Source organism: Dermacentor albipictus, chromosome 3 (genome assembly GCF_038994185.2).
Source record: "Dermacentor albipictus isolate Rhodes 1998 colony chromosome 3, USDA_Dalb.pri_finalv2, whole genome shotgun sequence".
In the NCBI taxonomy this organism is placed as follows: Eukaryota; Metazoa; Arthropoda; class Arachnida; order Ixodida; family Ixodidae; genus Dermacentor; species Dermacentor albipictus.
This window is the reverse complement of record NC_091823.1, coordinates 48,259,128-48,277,069: the sequence shown is the minus strand read 5'-3', so window position 1 is coordinate 48,277,069 and position 17,942 is coordinate 48,259,128. Positions and strand designations below refer to the sequence as shown.

At 47.7% G+C, this 17,942-nt stretch overlaps 1 protein-coding gene and 1 long non-coding RNA gene across 3 annotated transcripts in view; one reads left to right on the top strand and one right to left on the bottom strand.

Moving 5' to 3' along the window:
• Nucleotides 1-17,942, bottom strand: part of Rdl (Resistant to dieldrin) — a 225,350-nt gene that overhangs the window by 11,140 nt on the left and 196,268 nt on the right. Inside the window, exons 8-9 of one of the 2 annotated variants that reach the window (XM_065426929.2) lie at nt 14,339-14,476; nt 4,215-4,672 (exon numbers count right to left, since the gene is read on the bottom strand). In XM_065426929.2, coding sequence (XP_065283001.1) covers nt 4,215-4,672; nt 14,339-14,476 — 596 coding nt within the window. Of the gene's footprint in view, nt 1-4,214; nt 4,673-7,747; nt 8,206-14,338; nt 14,477-17,942 lie in introns of both variants that reach the window. The other variant, XM_070535419.1, reaches the window with a different exon arrangement.
• The window catches only part of LOC135898155 (uncharacterized), a 64,833-nt gene that overhangs the window by 18,988 nt on the left and 27,903 nt on the right, over nt 1-17,942 (top strand). The window lies entirely within an intron of this gene.

Here is a 17,942-nt window from a genome sequence, read left to right as displayed (position 1 = left end):
CAGTATATGCATATTCAGTTCCTTGTCTTAGTCTTAAATGCGACATACATTCACATAATGCAAATTGTCTTCCAACGCTGGCGGCAGCAATTGACGATTAGCAAATTTATATTGTTTATACATCAACAAGCGTCGTCGTTTTCTGTGCTGACCTCAGCTTCGTCTCTGGCAGTACTTGGTAACAACAGGTGACAAAGTAATGCTTCTTATTGTCTTTTGTCCTACCTTTACCGTTGGTTTGTTCTTTCTATGTTCTATACGTAGCTAACATTATATTACTAGAAACAACACTGTGCTCTTTCTCTTAAAGTTGTGCACATCCTGTCTGCGCATCTGACAACTCTCCGCTGTAATTTACTCAAGCTAACGCCGAACGTAACACAGATAACAATGTACGAATAAATTTGCTCGTATCACTAGCCGATGAGGTTACTTGGCTTCTGACAAGTTAAAAAGAAGAAAAAAAAATGGAGCCTACGTAGCTTTCACCACGCTCTGAAGCTTTAAATCATGCGAACGAAGAAAAAAAAAGCGATTGGGGACGGGCGCGTTCTAGTGCCGTGTCAGTTTGCAGCAACAATACATGTTCTGTCGTGGCCCCCGCATCTGCAGTGCCTTGCGTATCGGCAGCGCAGTTTCACCACGAGGGCGCGCTCCCGCATTGCGCAAGAACCTTTTTTTGATGCGCACAGAGCAAAAGCCAAGTGCCGAAGCCAAGAGAAGTGGTGCAGTTTCCGCTGGCTGGCTGTCGATTTGACACGCGAATAGCAGAGATAGGCGCAGACGGAGAGTCAGTGTACCGTGGATTGAGGTTCGGCATTGTGCGCCATCGAAAAAAAAAAAAAAGACAAGAGAGAGAGAGAGAAAGAAAGTATAGAGTGGGCACGAAGGAAACGGAAGCGGTGTCCCCGCATTCAAGATACCCACGGAGTTGGGAAAAAAAAATCGTAGCGAGAGAGGGAGAGAGAGAGAGAGAAAAAAAAGGAGTAAGCAGATCATGTGACAGCGTGATCGAGAGAGGCAATGCGTGGCGGTGCAGAGGGTTGCGTGAGCTACGTCGGAGACCGGCAATGCGACAGCGTTCAAAGCAGTGAGAGAAGAAGAAGAACAAGAAGAAGAAAGGAAAGGAAGAAGAAAAAAAAGGAAAGGCGAAGAAAGATAGAGCACACTAGGAAAGGAAAGACGCCATAAAAGAGAAGTTGATGAAGCCTGTCTATACACGTTTATTCGCTCTGCATATGCGTGACAAGAGGGCCTGTAATAACGCCGAGTCAGGAAGACCTCGGGGAGATAAAAAGTCTCGTTTTACGAGGCAATAAGAGTCAAGCTCGAGACAGGAAAAGATACGGGGAGCCGACTGTACCAGAGCGGATTAGGCAGAACAGCACTCAGAGCATAGAGGTAAATAGCCTTAGAATTTATTTTTACAACACTTCCGCGCTGATATTTCTTTAACGACACCATGTATTTTAATATCAGGTGCGGGGAAAAAAGCGGCTGAGAAATGTACCATAATGATTGTTTTTTAAATACTACTTGAGTGAAACAGAGATTACATGTCTGAGATCAAAAGTATATGTTGTTACTTTTAAATAATGCTTATACCTATGAAAAGGCTGCTTTTCGAGGAGTCTCTGAGCGTATAGAAAGCTAGTTTTATGATTTGAAAAGGTACGCGCATGAGATCAATGCTTTGCCTTGTTGAAGAGTTTCACCGTATAATTTGGGAACGGAAAAATGAGAAGGGCTGGTGTTCACTGGCAAATAATAAGTGTCAAAAAGACTCCTGCCGACTTAGCCAGCCACAATCCTCGAATTCACAACTCTATGCATAGCACTTCTAATTAAAAGAGGCAGCTAAAGAGAGAGAGAGAGAAAGGCAAGCAAGTGAAAGAGAAAGGATGAGCAGGGAGAGATATTGCGCCCCTGCAAAGACGTCCCTTCTCGTGCACATAAGCGTAGAGTAAAGTCATCGTGCAAGTTGTACACGTTAACCTCTTACCGTGACCAGGGTGCCTCTAGCGAAGCGAGTGAAGGAAATTATAACAATTTCTTTTAAAAGAATGCATGGTGAACTGCCCAAAACAAAGAATGCGACATGCTTGCAGTGAAGTAGAATAAACTAAAGAGATATAGAGAGATAACTCTTGTGGCTTGAAGTGAGTCAGCTCCTTTGTGTACTCTGTTTCACAATAATGTGGCACTGGAGTGGATGCCAAAGCCTAGTTAGACTATAATACCGACTGTAGACTATATTAGACTATAATTCCGAGTTAGACTATATTCCGTTTACCTACCGTGGTTTCTTAATGGCTGTGGTGTGGGGCTGCTAAGCACGAGGTCGCGGGATCGAAACCCGGCCACAGCGGCGGCATATCGATTGGGGCTGAATGCGGAAACACCCGTGTACTTAGATTCGAAAAACCCCAGGTGGTCCAAATTTATGGAGTCCCCCACTGCGGCGTGCCTCATATTCAGATCGGGGCTTTGACACGTAAAACCCCATAATTACATTTTTTTCTACATTAGGTTTCAGAGTCACGTGGACGCTGGAGCTGGCGTAAGCCAGTCAGGAGCCGCGATCACGTTAGCATACTACTAGGCATGCCCTTTTGTTTCAAAACGTTGTCTGCACAATTTCTAGCCCGACAGCACTCCTCGAAAATTGCAATTCACTGCCAGATTTTACTTTGAAACGGAGTAAGGGGTTCGTTCCACGAAGATGTAGTAGTGCAGTAAAAACTGTAGTAGCTTCCACCAATCAGGAACGGATCATGAAAGTTATCGTGTCTTTCCGTCATGTCTCCTAGAAGCCTCCACTCCATTGTGACACAATTGTGATAGGGAGTATATAAACGACTAGTGTTTGCAAAGCAGTGCACGCTCCCCACGCAAGGTGCCCCGTAGTGAACGTGACAAATGTGCACAGTTAAAATCAGTGATGTTGCCACGCAGTCGTCTTTTCTTTCTTTTTAGATCAATCGGAAGTGCTGAGCACATACGGCGTAATCAAAAGGCGCACTCTTCGTAATGGCAGGCCTCGATAAAACCAGATACAAGAAACAAAGATAATCTGACGCGGGGATTGGTAGCTAATAGAACAGAAATACAGAATAGAAAAATACAGAATTACGAACAAAAGAAGGCTATATCAGCTGAAACTCACACATTAACAAGCAGCCCGCTGTACAAAACTTCTCAGGAGCCCCACACTTACACTGTACAAAATGCGCTGGCACGGGAGTAAAAATTTGGAGAACGCTCAAGCTTCGTCTTTAGGAGCTGAACGCGATAACATTCAAAGATCCCAGAGTGCTCCTTACGTTTCCCGGCAACTGCAGCTTATATATCGTTAATGTTTGCCAGGAAACGCTGGTGGGGAACGCTACGCAGGAAGGCGCGTTTTCTGGTAGAAACGCGGCCTCTTGCGTGGGCCGTGGATGCGCGGATGCGAGCACCTCCTGGATGGTGTTGCAAGGAACCGGGCGCGCCACTCCATGAATGGTTAAAACGCTTGAAAAGGGGTTTGTGTTTGAGCTTCCGTGTAACAAAACTATAATTTCTTGAACGTTCAAATTACAATCTGTACGTTGTGTTGTATCTGTAGGTGGTGTGTAAGTCGTACTGCACGATGTTTTTGACGCATTTTACTTTGAGAAATTTAGTTAGTTCAGTAACGCCTCTGCGCTACACGAGGTGCGTGCGTGGTTGGGTATACGTGGTTAGGAATAATATTTCGCTCACAGGACGGTCGGCGCCGGACGCCGGATACCGACGCCGGATGTTCTGTGGCATGGGGTCCTTAACTGTTTCGCGTTAAAATGTACGGACAACTACCTTGTTTCCTTTAGGAGACATGTGCTACGCACAACTTCAAATACGCGTATCTAAGTAAACGTAGACTAGAAATGAAGAAATAAAACTGGTCACAAATACTGGGCTTGAAATTTGCGCGCACGAACATTGAACGAGCTTGCGAAGTAAATGACCAATCCCGCTTCTTACGTTAGAAAACTGTTCAAACCAAACTGACTCACTTCATGACGGTTGCTCGCCAAAAAGAGGCGAGTATATGCGAGAGCAGACAGCAAGACGTAAAAAACAAACGCACAAACAAAAAAATGAAGAGTACACAAAAGTAATGAGGTAAAAGAAATACAACGAGGCCTTAAAGAGAAGAAGAAAAGAGAGAGAGAGAGAGTGTGTTCACTTACGACCGTCTTGACAATGGATACTTCAGGACTGGCTAGCAAGGGCTCAGAGCTTGGCTCGTTGGAAGAAGCTGCGGCGCATCTCTGCCTGTGTTGCTCTGCAAGTTTTGCCAGCTGCTGACAGCGGGTTTTCCTCATGGTGATTCTCTTGCCGAGATATCCTACCGTGGCGTACTCCAGGAGCGCGGTAAACACCATTACGAAACATGTGCCCAGGTAGACGTCGATACTCTTGACGTAGGATATTTTGGGCAGCGCTGCGTTGGTACTGGACATGAGTGTGGTCATCGTGAGCACGGTGGTGACGCCGAGCGCGACGCGAGCTGGACTAGCGTTACGGTGGAGCCAAAAGGAGACCCAGGAAATAACCACGATCAATCCGGCCGGGATGTAGATCTGGATCAGGTAGTAGCCCATGGAGCGGGCGAACCGTATTTCACATACCAGGCGGGAGTAGTTTCCTGAATCGGGGGAAGGAGATGGGGAGGAGACACACGCCACAGGAGAGCGCGTTTTTAAGCTGCGCGGCTCCCGCGACGATGCTCGAGACGGTGCAACAGAACTTGCTCAATCGGATTGCGCTCGGCGTGCCCCTGTGAACTCTGTCGGTCATCGCGATCCACATTCGGGTTTGATCGGCGCGAAGTAGCTTGCCTAGTTCAGTCCCGCCTTAACTATACACATTCGATAGTTGATCGGCAACTTGCGAACCATGTGAAACTTTATTCGAGCTATACGATCCTAGCCGCTACTTGAGTCACTCTAGCCACGCAAACAGTTATAAGTGAGCTCAAGTTAATTTAGTCATGAATTTATGACATCGGTCGTCGTGTTGAGACACTTTATACTTGCGTGCATATGACGAATGGCTCAGATTCCAGTCACTGTCTTGCGACGGGAAGTCAAGAAGCAGGAGTTATGTGGGTCCATCTGCTTCCGACCTGATTCATTCTGTGCTCGTCGTAGCTGTTGTCGTACCTTTATATGAAGATCTTGGAGATGAAACGTTGAAGGGACAACGATGCTTTCGAAGTTGAGAAAAAATCAGTCGAATAATAGCATCATGAATAAATGGGGGCGCATGTTTAGAGATGACAGACAGAGTTCACCGCACGATCGCACCATTTGTGTACCCTTTGTCGCCACGCATTCTTTACGGTGCCAGCTTGCAATACAAAGTGAATGAAACGCCACACGTGACATATTCTTACTAGAACGTTGGCGAAGTGCCACCTCTTTCGCGTGCTCGATGCCAGGGATAGCGACAATTGTTCGTTGTCGCGACCGTCTCAGCACCAGAAAGTGGCGGCAACGAAGAGGCGGTACTTGGGTTTGTCCTTGAACGTGAAAAGTACTCGGCGTTGGCATGTGCTCCCGTCCCTTCTACGACTAAGCCAAACAAGGCTGGACAATGACGATTCTCATCGAATCGGTAAGCCACAGAGAAACGGAGGGAAGAAACGTGCGCTTTCGCGAGAGCAGTGGGGTGCCGGAGTCATGTGCATGGAGTGCGTGCACTTGTCCCGTGAGACATGAGTGTTGATTTGGTGAAGCGGAAAGTGAGGGAAAGCCTTCGTGAGAAGAACTGCTACCGTTTCGTCCCCTAAGCAGAACACTTTGAGTGGTTCTCGAAAATACCACTGTTTGGTCGGGAGCCATTTCCTTTAGCACGAGCAGCGTCGGTGGTTTCCAACGGTCCTCGTTGCTTTAATGCAATAGGACAAATTTAGAGCTAATGCGCGCAGAAGTAGGAAGTACTCTAGTAAGAAGGAAGAGGCGCCGACCTTATAAACACGTCGTAAAACGTCTACAGCACGTCTGGTGCTTCACATTCAAAATTTCTTTTAAAGTATGTCGAACGAGTAACGACCTTTCGGGATCGAGTTTCAAGTGATTTCTCATTCGCTGAGTTCAGACTCTCGGTTCTCTCAAAATTGAAAAATGGTGCAATACACTTAGACCATTACTAGTTCCATTGTAATTTAATTAAATACAAGATATAACTTTTAATATAGTCTATATCTAACGTAAAATCGCCGTTAACATGAAAACTGGATTCATTCATGATATATTGTGGGTGCAACCAGAAAAGTAGTCGTAAGGGCCGTCGTACCTGCCCCTAGCTTAGCGCAATGGTGCTCCTACTGCGTATCAAGCCTTTCGGCACTGACTTAAAGCAAAAAGTATTTCTGCACGTTGTAAGCTTTATTGGGCAATCAGGCGAATTCTCCATGTAAGTACTTCAAAATATTGATGTAACGCACAAGCTGTTCTGCATAGCTAAGAATCAACAATTTACCTTCTACCACTAGCAATACGAGGACACATGTGTTGGGGATCAGATAAGCTATTCTCGCAGTCAAGCAGGTGTTCAACAAGTGCTCAAAATTTGTTGCTTCCTTATTTCTAGCTCTCATTCTGACGCAGTTATTAACTGCCGATAGGCAGAGCTGTAGTACGCGCCGTTGCTATTCACTGCAAAGCGCGTTAAGTGTACGCCTTCTGAGTCTGTAAAATCACGCGAAGGTAAACGGGAAGAAAGCTTGCTCGTGACGCTCGTAAAACATCCGAGTGCCCTCGAATGTCTCTACAGAAATAAAACGGGTATGTGAAGTGGAATGACTATAAAGACTACGGTAGAAGGCTGAAGGGCTGGCTCGAGAACTCCAAATTTGAGAAAATCACCACAAGCCGGTGAACGTCAATCATATAATGTTATATGCGTTATTTGGACAACAGTGCGACAGTACAATCGTGGTTATTTGCGGGCGTGACATGCAGCACTTACATCTTGTACGATGTGTCATGTGCAGACATTACATAACTACAAAGGTGAGTAACTTATTTTGCCTCAAGGGAAAGTTTGACGAATGACTATTGTGACCACAGTCATTACTATTTAGAACTTGGTAATTTATCAAGACAAACAATTCTAATGGTATTGCGATACACAAGTGTAAAGAAGGCTAATAGCCAAGTTATCTTGTTTGGACACAAACTACCCGTTTGCGCTAAAAGAATCGCCTTTCGCATCTACCTGCCGCGAGTATGAAACCTCTTCTACGGATAAGCCATAGCGTCCCTTACGTTCATACATTACCTTTCACCGCAGGTAGTAGCTAGAGCCCCCGAAAAGAACGTAAGAAGAGAATCATGCAAAAGGTTTTACACCAAGCTGAGCTTGCATGAGGAATGCACCAAACCTTGTTCCTGTTGACCTGTTTCGTTTCCCGCCATAGGAAGGAGGCTTCCGTGCTAGGGAGGCAAAAGTGAGTCGGGGAGACAGCAGTCTCATTAAACAACGCTACAAACACTGTTGCAACACTACAAAGCTGTGTCAGGAGTAGCAAGGGTGGATACAGAGAGAAAGAGAGAGAGAGAGGTGTTAGAATGAATGCCGAAAGGCTGAGAGATAGAGAGAAAGAGAAGATAATGAAAGAAAGAAGACGAACCAGAGGAACAGTGAGATCGCAGAGACGCGTCCAAAGCAAGTAGCGGGACAGGCCATAGGAAAATTATAGGCGCGATGTACTTACGGCTATCTTGGCAACGGGCAGTTCCGGACTGACCATCACCGGCTCAGGCTCGGGCTCCGATGAAGGCGGCGGTGCATTCCGGGAGGCATGCTCTTGCGCCTTCTTGGCCAGCTGCTGCTTGGCCGTCTTCTTCATAGTGATTCTCTTGCCCAGATATCCTACCGTGGCGTATTCCAGGAGGGCCGCGAACACCATCAAGAAGCATGTCCCCAGGTAGACGTCGATACTCTTGACGTACGATATTTTGGGCAGTGCAGCGTTCGTGCTGGACATTAGCGTGGTCATGGTGAGCACTGTGGTGACGCCTAAGGCCACGCGGGCCGGGCTAGCGTTACGGTGGAGCCAAAAGGACACCCAAGAGGTTACGACGATGAGGCCAGCAGGGATGTACATCTGGATCAGGTAATATCCCATGGAACGCACGAAGCGTATCTCACATACCAAGCGTGAGTAGTTCCCTAGGGAAGTGAAGAAACAGGCGGCCATTGGTAAGCTATCTCTGTAGGCCAGCGGCAAGACGCGGCTGAGGAAGCCCGCGTGAATCACCACCCACACGACAGCAGATCCTGGTTGCTAAAACATGGTTTAGTGTATTCCAAGGCCTTTCCTATCGGGAAAGTTCTATTGGGTTGCCTGGAGTGTCACTATGTTATTGAGTGTGCTGTTTCTCAGAGAACGTGCTGTTTGGAAGTAGAGGAGAAAATCACACAGAAGATAAGTATAAGCTTTGGACATATAGCCTAGAAAATTAGGTCACTTCGTTCCGGAAGATCAAGACACAGATCCCTTTATGTAATGTCCGTATGCCACAATGATTCCACCATTGCACTGCATGAAATGATGACGTGGGCAAAACCTTCCGTGATGGTGATCTCAAACGCTACGAAACTCACGAATATGGTCCTCATGAAGCAAGCATGAATATGAGCTCGTTCTATCGCAGCATCCTAGAGTCGGTGCAAGCAAAAAGCTGTGCAGCGTAGGTTCATGCATGACAAAGTGCCTAAGTTCATAGCTGGTGCTGTGGGCAGAGAACTGTGCGGCTCCAACATCAATCGCGGCAGATGGCATTAATTCCTTCGGCTCAATCGTCTCATTGACGCCAGGCGTTTCTCAACACCGCGCTGCGTTCCACCTCGGTCCCACCACTGTAGCGAATTTTCGCGCTCACCCTGTCACGTTTGTTTGCAGCATCCAGAACGCGGTAGAGCACGTATCGCGCACCAGTAAAACACGATTGTTGAAGTGAAGATGCTGACGCACAAACATTCAACACCTACACGTTGTCACGGACGCATTCAAGACTTACTGTTTCTGCAGGAACCTTCCGGAATAATGCCACAGGATGGAATGGAAGCCATTCTACTGAGTAGTATACAAAATCGCCGCCACAATGGCTTGAAATCACTTACCTTCCAATTACCTTGATCGTTGCCACCAGTAAACTGAGCCACCAGCCTGGTGGTAAGGACTTGCGGTAGGCCCCGCACCGTTAACTTACAACACCAAGACGGCACAAACAACATCAAAAGAGCGGTGCGTAGGTGAACACGCAGGGTATTAGGAAAGATGGAAGTGAGCAAGGGGAAAAGAAGAAAGAAGAAAGATAAGAAGAATAAATTAAAAAAAGAAAGAAGAATTGTTCTTTGTTAAGAACTGAGCAGCGACATCGGGACGTCTTTGCAGGTGCGGGTGAGTAAAAAAAGCTCGAGAAGGGAGTTTGGGTAGTGCAGCGTGTACTTACGACCGTCTTGACTACCGGCACTTCAGGACTGGCTAGCAAGGGCTCTGAGCCGGCCTCGCCCGCTGAAGCGGCGTTAGCTCGCTTCTGTCTGTGCTCTTCGGCCAGCTTAGCCAGCTGTTGGCAGCGGGCTTTCCTCATGGCGATTCTCTTGCCCAGATATCCTACCGTGGCGTACTCCAGGAGTGAGGCAAACACCATTACGAAACAAGTCCCCAGGTAGATGTCGATACTCTTCACGTACGAGATTTTAGGCAGTGCTGCGTTGGTACTGGACATGAGTGTGGTCATGGTGAGCACTGTGGTCACGCCCAGGGAGACGCGAGCTGGTGTAGCGTTACGGTGGAGCCAAAAGGAGACCCACGAAATAACCACGATCAAACTGGCGGGGATGTAGATCTGGATCAGGTAATAACCCATGGAACGGACGAACCGTATTTCGCAAACCAGCCGGGAGTAGTTTCCTACAACGACAGCGGAAGAGGAAGGACAAGGGCGGATGTGAGAGGGGCAAGTGGGGGGGAGAGGGAAACCATGTTTTACTGGTCGTCGCATGCACCCGCGCGACGGCGCACAGGTCGCGAGAAACCTACGCGAAGTCTGCCGGCTGCAGCGGCGCTGGCGACACGTCTCCCCCTCCCCTCGCATTTCTCTGTGTCTTTTCTCTTATCCTCCGATTGAGCCGAAAGAATCGCATTGGCTTCTCTCAAAGAACGCTCTTTCACCAAGGCTGAGAAAACAGGCACTCGCTCTCAGGCTTCGACGTGGGCACACACACGCACGCACATAAAAAAAAAAAGAAGCCTTCGTCGCTCGAAGCTGTGCTCTCGTCCATCAGCTGAGGCGTGTGCCGTGAGAACTTTGCACAGCGGCTCGAAGCTCCGATGGCTACAGCATCACAAAGCTTACATTCTTTCGCAGGCCTTTTCATGTCGGTTGCTCGCACCTTAAAAGCAAGCGTAGGCGTGGCATGGCGGGCACAGTTAGCCTGCTCACTTACAGTATAGCCACTAGAAGCCAGACCTAAGACTACAGCTTGACGACGCTTCAAGGTATGGGCGAGCAAGCTCGCCGAAAGTGGGCAAACTGTGACGACATGAGTGAATGGAAAGCGCGCAGTGAGTGCTGTGCATTAGCTAACGAACTGCCCGTGGCATCTACGCCTGCTGGTAGACGGGAGCATGCAGCTGGTGGCGAGTACGATGTCATGTTGCAAAAGAGCAGCTACACGGCTCCCAGCACAGTGCGAAACTTTGAGCGCGGCATCGGGCAGCAGCGAGCTTATTAACCAAAGTGCATGCGCTGAGTGAGCGTGTAGGTGCTCGTTTCTCAACATGAGAAAAGATGGGCAGGGTGTAGGTGGCAGAGACTGTGAACACCACGCTCTACAGCGTTTGGCACTTTATGTGTTCTACGCGGGTTATTAAACGCCACAAAAGAGAAGAGAGCTGTGACTACTACACGAACGCAGTCCCTTAAAACGTGGTTAGTTCGCGAAACAGGCGATGTGCGCTGTGGTTGCTCCAAGTGAACGTAGCGCAAACGTGCTCAACCTTATCCGTTACCGAGCGCTTAATTTAAAACGAATGCTCATATTGCAAAGTACCATTATTCATAATCAAGGACGTGGTTTTTGGTGCCAAATACGTAAAGTGCACGTCTCTTCTTTTGTTACTTCTTTATGTAAACAACAAAAGAGGGGCCCACCTCGCGATGTGGAAATGCCTGAGTGGAAATGACTTGACCGACTACACGGACGTCGACGCTGCGCTGTTACAGGAAACCGCAATTGTGCTCGTGATATTCGGCACGGCGACGCAACGGAGATTATGGTAGCTTTGTTTATGTGCATTGAAGGCACTTTTTTGGGAAGAACGTTTCTCTGAGGCATAGCCCGCGTGGAACCTTATGCGCCTTGAAAAGCGGCGCAGTGAAATAGAGTACGTCCTTTTGATGCTAGTGCTACTGGCGTCCTCGTGCCCCTCTTAGGTTAATGAAGAAATGGGTGGTTAGTTTCCAGATTAGTAACGACACATTAGTGAAAAAGGAGATGGGCCGGCCTACGAATGAAGTTATTTCATCATCATCGGTTGAATACTCACGATTATTGAACCGCCATCACGTTCCGAAAATGCAGTACCTAAGTATGTCACGATTAGGGTTAATGATGACCCGTGCTCTAAACACGTTAGAAAAATTGGCGGAAACAAATTCGTGAACTAGACAAAAAATTCCGTGTCCCCCCTTTCCATAGGGATCCCCTAGATGTAAGGGTAGATGGATACATTGTCGTGACAGAAAATTGCATAATTTGCTCATTCTTCAGGCTACAAGCTTCACTAAGATGCCTACGTCATCTTTTTCAACACTTTATGTAGCTTAGTTGTAGGGGGCCACTGAGAGTGCTGTTTATGCCTGACCAATAAAAAAAAACAAAGAAAACAACAACATCGGACGAAATAACGTTAGCTGCAGCGACAACGCGCCTGTGCAAGAGAATGAGAGTATTTTACCAGCGTCAGAATACAATCAGAAATACGAACGTAAGGTGAGGAATAGTGATGTTTGTTGAATTGCTTCCAATTGGAACTTTAATACATCACATGTGACTCTGCAACTTACTGTTGAATGTATTCAAAGTCTAACACGCACCAGATCGATGGCTCGAGCGAAAAGGACTGCTTTCATGCAGAGATCACAGCTTCCTATATCAAGAAAAACAATGCAATGTAAATGATGAACTGATTTACGTGCAGACATAATATATTGGTGTAAAAATAAAACTGATTATGAAGAATAAGTACATCAAGCCATGTGCACTGCTTTGTGAAGTGCTTACTCGGTTAGCTGGTGCAATGGCAATAGCGCTGTTTCAAAAAAAATTACAAAAAACGACGAAGAGAAAGGAACAATTACGAAGTGTGCATTCACTGGCATAATGTTGTGGTGAGTAGTAAAAAAGTATCAAATGCACATTTTCTGACTCTATGGAATAACGAACTATGGTTGTATTAGTTTCGCGCAACGTTTACAACGTCATGAAGAGGCTATATTTTCAACAGCTGCGTATGCTGAATACAAGTTGCCAAAAACATGCATTACACGGCGCATTTCGTGGCTCCAACGCCGAGTCAGCGCTTTCCTTGCGGTTTGCCCGTCCCGTCCTTAAACATGTTTTTGCCCAATGTTGCCCAGACGCCGTCTCGAAGTGCTGTCAACTTGAACTTGCCAGGCAATCTCTTAAAGAAATAAATTTAGGCAGACTACTGGTTGTTATCGCGCTATTAGTTAGCTCTTGTTGACGTTGTTCCTTTGGTCTGCTGGCTACAATAGTCTTCCGAAAGGGCCTTCCGGCTGATGTCGACAGGCATCATTCGAAGAAACGTGCAAGTCCATAAGTCTGCAACATATCTGTAAAGATACTTCTAGACATTGCTGAAATTACGATATATTCTGAGCCTGGACTATTTCTTTCTTTAAGTGTACTACACACGTTTGTAAAAGCTTCCGCTGATTTTCGTCTTTAATTTATGTTTTTTTTAGTGTTCTGTTTTCTTAGTTATGATTTTGATGTAGCGGGTTCTTCAGCAGTCACGCTTCTCCTCAGTCTGCCGCAGTTAGTAAAAAATAATTCTGTAACCTGCAGAAATTGGTTATTGCAAGGAATGGTTCAGCAATGAAAAAAATAGCGGGCTGTTCTCCGAGGCGCATGCGCTCATCTTCACGATCCCTAATGACGGGTTCTCATATCACACCATCCCTATTCAATATCGCGCAGTAGCGACAGATGACACTACGGAGAAAGTTCAAGGCAGATGTCAGCTCCCGAAACATCCAATCCGACCACTGCTCCCTCAACTCTGCTCCGATGCGTTAGTCGACTCACTGGCCGAAAAACTACGCAGCTTCCCGCTACCCCCCATTGAGCGTATTTATCACCCTTAGCGTTTCCAATCGCCGCTAAAGCTAATCAGGCGACGCCAGTGAGAGCCGATCTAGTGGCGAGGCACCGACGATAATAAACGCGAGACGTCCGGCCTAAATTACAGTGGGGAGAGCCGGGTTAAACGCCGGCTTCTCCGGGCAGGAAGAGTTCAGGCAGGGCGAACGCGCACTCTGTTCGAATTGGGAAGAAAAGTTACTCTCGGCTAAGTTCGTTCGGTTCCGCCGGTCGATTGATTGACTGAAGAACTGGCCAGGCGCCGACGGCGTGGGCACTGATTTGCGATGCGATCCACACGCGGCTGAGAGCGCGACTACACGCTGCGACCGATCCCAGTATTGCGCCAGAGGCGGCTCTCGGAGGCGACAGGGCGCGTGCAGGCCACTGGCCACCCACTGCGGAGGGCCGGCACAGCTCATCAGGTGTGGCCGCTTTGGGGAAGTGTCGTCCCCCTGCGACCCCCTCCAGTTTACTATCCCTAAACGGGAATCTGCGTGGACAAATGAGTTCGCCAATCGATGCTTCGGAGCAGGCAACGCAAGGCCCGGAAGGAAGCGCTGGCTCTGCGGGTGCTACCGATGCGCCAACGGGCGCATGGTTCTCCAATACCCGTCCCCCCTCCCCCTTTTTTTTTCATCTAGGAAAAAAGAAAGGACGAATGGTTTCGCAGGAACGAGGCTTAACGCATCCGCGGCAAGAGACGATAGATGAAGGTTCGGGAAGGCCAGTAGGAACGGAAGGGAGAGTGGCTTTTTTCTTTTGTGTTATCTCGCGTTTTGCTTTTCTTTCGTTTCTGTTTTTTTTTTCTTTTTGCGCGGTGGTGCTTCGTTGCGAGAAGTGGGTGCTTGGGACGGGAGCATTTTTGGTGAGGGTAGCAGCGCAGAGCCGCGGCAGTGATTGGACTTGCCTGTCGTTAGGGCAACCTCTTTGGCTTTTTGGACGTGACCGAGGACCTTGAACTGCGGCAACTCTACCTCCTTGGCGATGCGGACGGAAGTGTCACCGTCCGACCACCGGTAGCGGATGTCTTTCATGGTATAACCAACTGCGGGGAAAAGAAAAGAAACGAAAAAAAAAGGCATTAGACAGAGATCCGAGAGAAACACACGGTTCACTGTTTCCGGAAAGAGCTAGAAACTGCAGTCCCTGTGACAAAATTTCAACATTTCTTCTTCTTTATGAGCAAACCGTGGCCGCCGGCGTCATACCTAACGCAGAGTACAAATAACGATATATTCACGTAAAGCGCTCCACTTCGCATTTAAACTGTTGTGAGCGCTGGAAAAGTAATTAGATGCAAACACAGAGATTGTACCTACACTGCCACTTCTTTTTTTTTTTTACCGTAGATGGCAACAGTGCATCTGAATTCGGCAGTTCCTCAGTTCTAGATGTCACGTGCTTGCTGCTTTTTAAACAGCATATCTGCTTTTAAACATAACGAAGTTATCTATGATGCGATGCGACTGCAGACGTCAGCGAACGTCACAATTTGACAATGTTTGATATATCTAACAAGAGATGGGCCATATAACATTTCTCGTGCAGCGTCCAACTCACCGTTACAGATATCGAGATCGACCGCAAGTTACATACAGGGCGTCCACATAAAAGCTCCGTAATTTCAAAATGAATAAAAAATAAGCTATGAAACAAGAAAACCTGCGGTTTGTGGCATCATGTGAAGCAATTAAAAAATTATTTTTATCTTTTTCCGAACAATTCCTCCTATTTCGTTTCAGGTGCTAAATAAATACCAAAAATAATAACACCTCCAGAGAATGCCTAATGTATGGTGTGGCATGCGGAAACGAAGTCACCCATTGCCGTCTGGTGGTTTTCGAAGAAATTCACGTTGAAAATTTCGTTGTGCAGCAATGGCTGACTTAGTTTTCGCATACCACACCACACATTGGGCTCTCTCCGGAGGTGTCTTCATTTTTGGTATTTATTCAGCCCCTGAAACACAACAAAAGGAATCGTTTAGAAGAAAAAAAGCAACAAAACACTTTTTGAATTGCTTTATGTGATGCCACAGACCGCAGGTTTCTATGTGTCACAGTTTCTGTTTTATTTCATCTTGAAATCAGTGAGCTTTCACGTGGATACCCTGCATTAATGATCCTCAAAGTGCTGAAGGAGCTGCATCGCTCTTTTGAAAGCATTCCGGCATAATTTGTGCGTTTTTATTCCTCTTTACTTTGCACGCTGAGGCTGACGCACTGCGCCGACAGTTTTGTTTCCCCATCTACGTGCTGAACCAGTCCTGCATTTAATCACGCCAACACTTCGGCTACGGAGCTCGTGAGGGGCCGAAAAGAGAGACCAACAGAATGAATGGACGAGCCTAGTAAGTAAATGCGCGGAATAGACGTGCGCTATAGGCCAGTGCGCGGTGCTGTCGCGGTACAAGCCGAAACAAACACAGAGGGTCATATTTCAAAAGAGTTTCACCTTACCGCGCGTATATTTCTTCCGAGTCTTCGGCACTGTCTGCCGCTACGCATTGTGCATGCCACGCGCGCGCCGATATAAATTGCGCGACAGTGACCAGAGGCACTGCCGGTGACGCCTCCTTTTGTAAAGGGAGGAAAAAAAAAACGGAGAAAGGAGACACGATAACGAAAAGCCCGGCCATTCTGAACAACTGTGGCCACGCTATGCCGCATCGCTCCACCACTCCCTCCCGCCCCTTTTCATCTTTCGGGGTCAGCGCCGTCGCTTCTCGATCAGCGGGCCCGGGCCTCCTTCACATTCATGGCGAAGCAGGAGACCCTCCCGGCCGGGCGCGCTGTGCCCAATTCAGAGCAGGAACCCACGGGCGCATGTAGTTCCTCCCCCCGAGCCATATGACGCGAAGCAGCTAGCTCGCTAGCTAGGAAGGCCGTGCCCTCTCGCCCGCACCCACGAGGGTAGAGAAGGGAGGTTGGGGAAAGGAGGTGCTTTGGCGCAGGAGCGCTCGGGCACACGATCAGTCAAGGGGTTTGCCGCCGTACAAGAAGCTGCGTGAAACCACCATCGTCGTTGCCGCCGCCGCCGCTATAGCGCGGAGTGAGTTTGCTCAGCGTGGCCGCGACCCGCCGCAATATTTGCGCCGGGGAAAACATGATTTTCGTGCGCCCCCCCCCCCTTCTCTTCTGGTTTCCGCGGCCCCACCCTCGAGCCAGCGACGAACTCGGGAGACCCGCAGAAGCTCCCATCACGGCCACCTTGCTGCAGTCTTTCTTCTTTGCAGTGCTTGTTTTTCCTTTCTTTTCCACCATTCTATGTTTCCATCTTTCTCTTTCCTGTGCACACTGTAGTATGCGGTCGGTTTTGACAACATGGCCTAGATTGCGTCGAAACCTCCGCCCACCTCTGTCCTACCCCTTTGCTTCCCTGCAAACACTGTATTTTTTACCACGTCGCATCTTTTTATTTCTCTTTCTTTCTCTCTCTCTCTCTGTCTCTCGCTCTCTCACTAGCAAGCATAGTTGTTTGCTTTCTGCGGGAAAGAAGACCCAAGGGGGCATGGCAAGCTTGCCAAGCATTGACACAAGTTGAACCGCCTCGTTTCCTCGGGACGAAAAGAGCTCTTTCACCGTGAATTCACTCAACTTCCCGCGCCTGTTTTACGTTATCGTGTTCATCAGCACCATTCATTTGTTCCGCATGGGGAAAACTGAGTTACCTTTCTTGAAAGCAGAATTAAGGAAGAGCTTCAATGCAACGTTGCCGTCTGAACGAAAAGAAGAAAAAAGCGTCACGTCCCCGCATTTGCCGGTGTATATACAGTAGGAGGCGCAACAAGCACCTGCGAAGATTAGGTTTGGCTTCACCGCCACGAGGAAACCTAATTCTCTCCGCGCGCTTCCTTCACTTCGCGTGGCGGGTTGAGGCGCTGTACGTATCCGAGTCTGCCTTACAAATACCCAGAGACATTGCTCAAAGGGATGAACTTCTGTCATTTACTCATGGGCTAAATCACGAGGCTCTTCGAGCAGAAGAAGCTTGAGTGACTGAATAACGAATAAAGAGGAGATCGGAGATGTGCTTTTACTAAACTTAAAGGTGCACTGAATTCGATCAACATGTTCAGATAGTTTTACATATAAAACAGATAATTATTACTTTATGATATTAACAATATGCGAGGGACGTTGCGAAAGTAAGTTTCGTCATTTATTTTCACGCGCAAACTTTATTGCCGCCCCCCCCCCCCCCCCCAGAACAAAAGAAAATACACCTGGTATCATGAACTATACCCCTTGCGCTATTTTTCCACATACTCGCCACCAGCATTGATTCATTTATCGTAGCGTGCAATCAGTTCGAAGGAATTAATCTGGTAGAACTCGGTGCCCTGCGATGCAAGGAATTATCGCACAGCCTGCTCCACCTCAATATTGTTTTGAAAGTGACGTACCGAGAGTGCGGCTTTCATTTCAGGGGACAGGCACCCATTCATACCGGATAACAGCACGCACTTCTATTGGCGACCACGTTGTCAGCACACGTCTATCTGCCATTGT